General features: G+C 64.0%; 1 protein-coding gene across 1 annotated transcript in view; it reads right to left on the reverse strand.

Moving 5' to 3' along the window:
- LOC108510147 (transcription activator BRG1-like) overlaps positions 1 to 2,255 on the reverse strand; it is a gene marked incomplete at both ends in the record, with an annotated part of 19,185 nt that overhangs the window by 3,365 nt on the left and 13,565 nt on the right. Inside the window, one exon of the mRNA XM_017839833.1 lies at positions 2,156 to 2,255. Coding sequence (XP_017695322.1) covers positions 2,156 to 2,255 — 100 coding nt within the window. The remainder of the gene's footprint in view (positions 1 to 2,155) is intronic.

The following is a 2,255-nucleotide window of genomic DNA, read 5'->3' on the forward strand; positions in this document are numbered from 1 at the left end:
TCCCTGGAATCCCTGTACTCCTGGGGCAGGGGATCCCTGGAATCCCTGGAATCCCTGGAGTCCCTGTACTCCTGGGGCAGGGGATCCCTGGAATCCCTGGAATCCCTGTACTCCTGGGGCAGGGGATCCCTGGAATCCCTGGAATCCCTGTACTCCTGAGGCAGGGGATCCCTGGAATCCCTGGAATCCCTGTATTCCTGAGGCAGGGGATCCCTGGAATCCCTGGAGTCCTGGAGCAGGAGATCCCTGGAATCCCTGGAATCCCTGTACTCCCCAGAGTCCTTGGAATCCTCGAGTTTCCTGGACTCCCTGTAATCCCCAGAATCCCTGGAATCCCTGTACTTCTGGGGCAGGGGATCCCTGTACTTCCTGTATTCCCTGTACTCCCCGTATTCCCCAGGATCCCTGTATTCCCTGTATTCCCCGGGATCCCTGCCCTCCCCAGGACCCCCGGGAATGTGATCCCACCTGTACTCCCTGCCCTCCCCAGGTATCCCTGCCCTCCCCAGGACCCCCAGGACCCCCCGGGAATGCGATCCCACCTGTACTCCCTGTATTCCCTGGGATCCCTGCCCTCCCCAGGATCCCTGCCCTCCCCAGGACCCCCGGGAACACAATCCCACCTGTACTCCCTGTATTCCCAGGTATCCCTGCCCTCCCCAGGACCCCCGGGAACGCACTCCCACCTGTACTCCCTGTATTCCCCAGGATCCCTGTACTCCCTGGGATCCCTGCCCTCCCCAGGTATCCCTGCCCTCCCCAGGACCCCCAGGACCCCCAGTCCCACCTGTACTCCCTGTATTCCCTGGGATCCCTGTATTCCCCAGGATCCCTGCCCTCCCCAGGACCCCCAGGACCCCCGGGAACACAATCCCACCTGTACTCCCTGTATTCCCCAGGATCCCTGTATTCCCCGGGATCCCTGTATTCCCTGGGATCCCTGTATTCCCTGGGATCCCTGCCCTCCCCAGGACCCCCAGTCCCACCTGTACTCCCTGTATTCCCTGGGATCCCTGTATTCCCCAGGATCCCTGCCCTCCCCAGGACCCCCAGGAACACAATCCCACCTGTACTCCCTGTATTCCCTGGGATCCCTGTACTCCCTGGGATCCCTGCCCTCCCCAGGACCCCCAGGACCCCCCGAACCCCCGGTCCCACCTGTACTCCCTGTATTCCCTGGGATCCCTGTATTCCGTGGGATCCCTGCCCTCCCCAGGACCCCCAGGACCCCCAGGACCCCTGGGAACACAGTCCCACCTGTACTCCCTGTATTCCCAGGTATCCCTGCCCTCCCCAGGACCCCCAGGACCCCCGGGACCCCCAGTCCCACCTGTACTCCCTGTATTCCCAGGTATCCCTGCCCTCCCCAGGACCCCCAGGACCCCCAGGACCCCCAGAGCCCCCAGTCCCACCTGTACTCCCTGTATTCCCTGGGATCCCTGCCCTCCCTAGGATCCCTGCCCTCCCCAGGACCCCCGGGAATGTGATCCCACCTGTACTCCCTGTATTCCCCAGGTATCCCTGCCCTCCCCAGGACCCCCAGGAATGCGATCCCACCCGTACTCCCTGTATTCCCAGGTATCCCTGCCCTCCCCAGGACCCCCGGGAACACGATCCCACCTGTACTCCCTGTATTCCCTGGGATCCCTGTATTCCCCGGGATCCCTGCCCTCCCCAGGACCCCCAGAACCCCCCGGGAATGTGATCCCATCTGTACTCCCTGTATTCCCCAGGATCCCTGTATTCCCTGTAATCCCCGGGATCCCTGCCCTCCCCAGGACCCCCGGGAACGCACTCCCACCTGTACTCCCTGTATTCCCCGGGATCCCTGCCCTCCCCAGGACCCCCAGGACCCCCAGTCCCACCTGTACTCCCTGTATTCCCTGGGATCCCTGTATTCCCCGGGATCCCTGTATTCCCTGGGATCTCTGCCCTCCCCAGGACCCCCAGGACCCCCAGAACCCCCAGTCCCACCTGTACTCCCTGTATTCCCTGGGATCCCTGTACTCCCTGTATTCCCTGGGATCCCTGCCCTCCCCAGGACCCCCAGGACCCCCAGGACCCCCGGGAACACAATCCCACCTGTACTCCCTGTATTCCCAGGTATCCCTGCCCTCCCCAGGACCCCCAGGACCCCCCGGACCCCCGGTCCCACCTGTACTCCCTCTCCTGCAGGATCTCGACGGGGTCGAGGCCGCGGGGTTTCTGGATGGGGGTGATGCGGTTCTGTTTGGGGTGCATGGGCAGGGCGGGCG

This window comes from Lepidothrix coronata, unplaced genomic scaffold (assembly GCF_001604755.1).
Source record: "Lepidothrix coronata isolate B3197 unplaced genomic scaffold, Lepidothrix_coronata-1.0 Scaffold507, whole genome shotgun sequence".
In the NCBI taxonomy this organism is placed as follows: domain Eukaryota; kingdom Metazoa; phylum Chordata; class Aves; order Passeriformes; family Pipridae; genus Lepidothrix; species Lepidothrix coronata.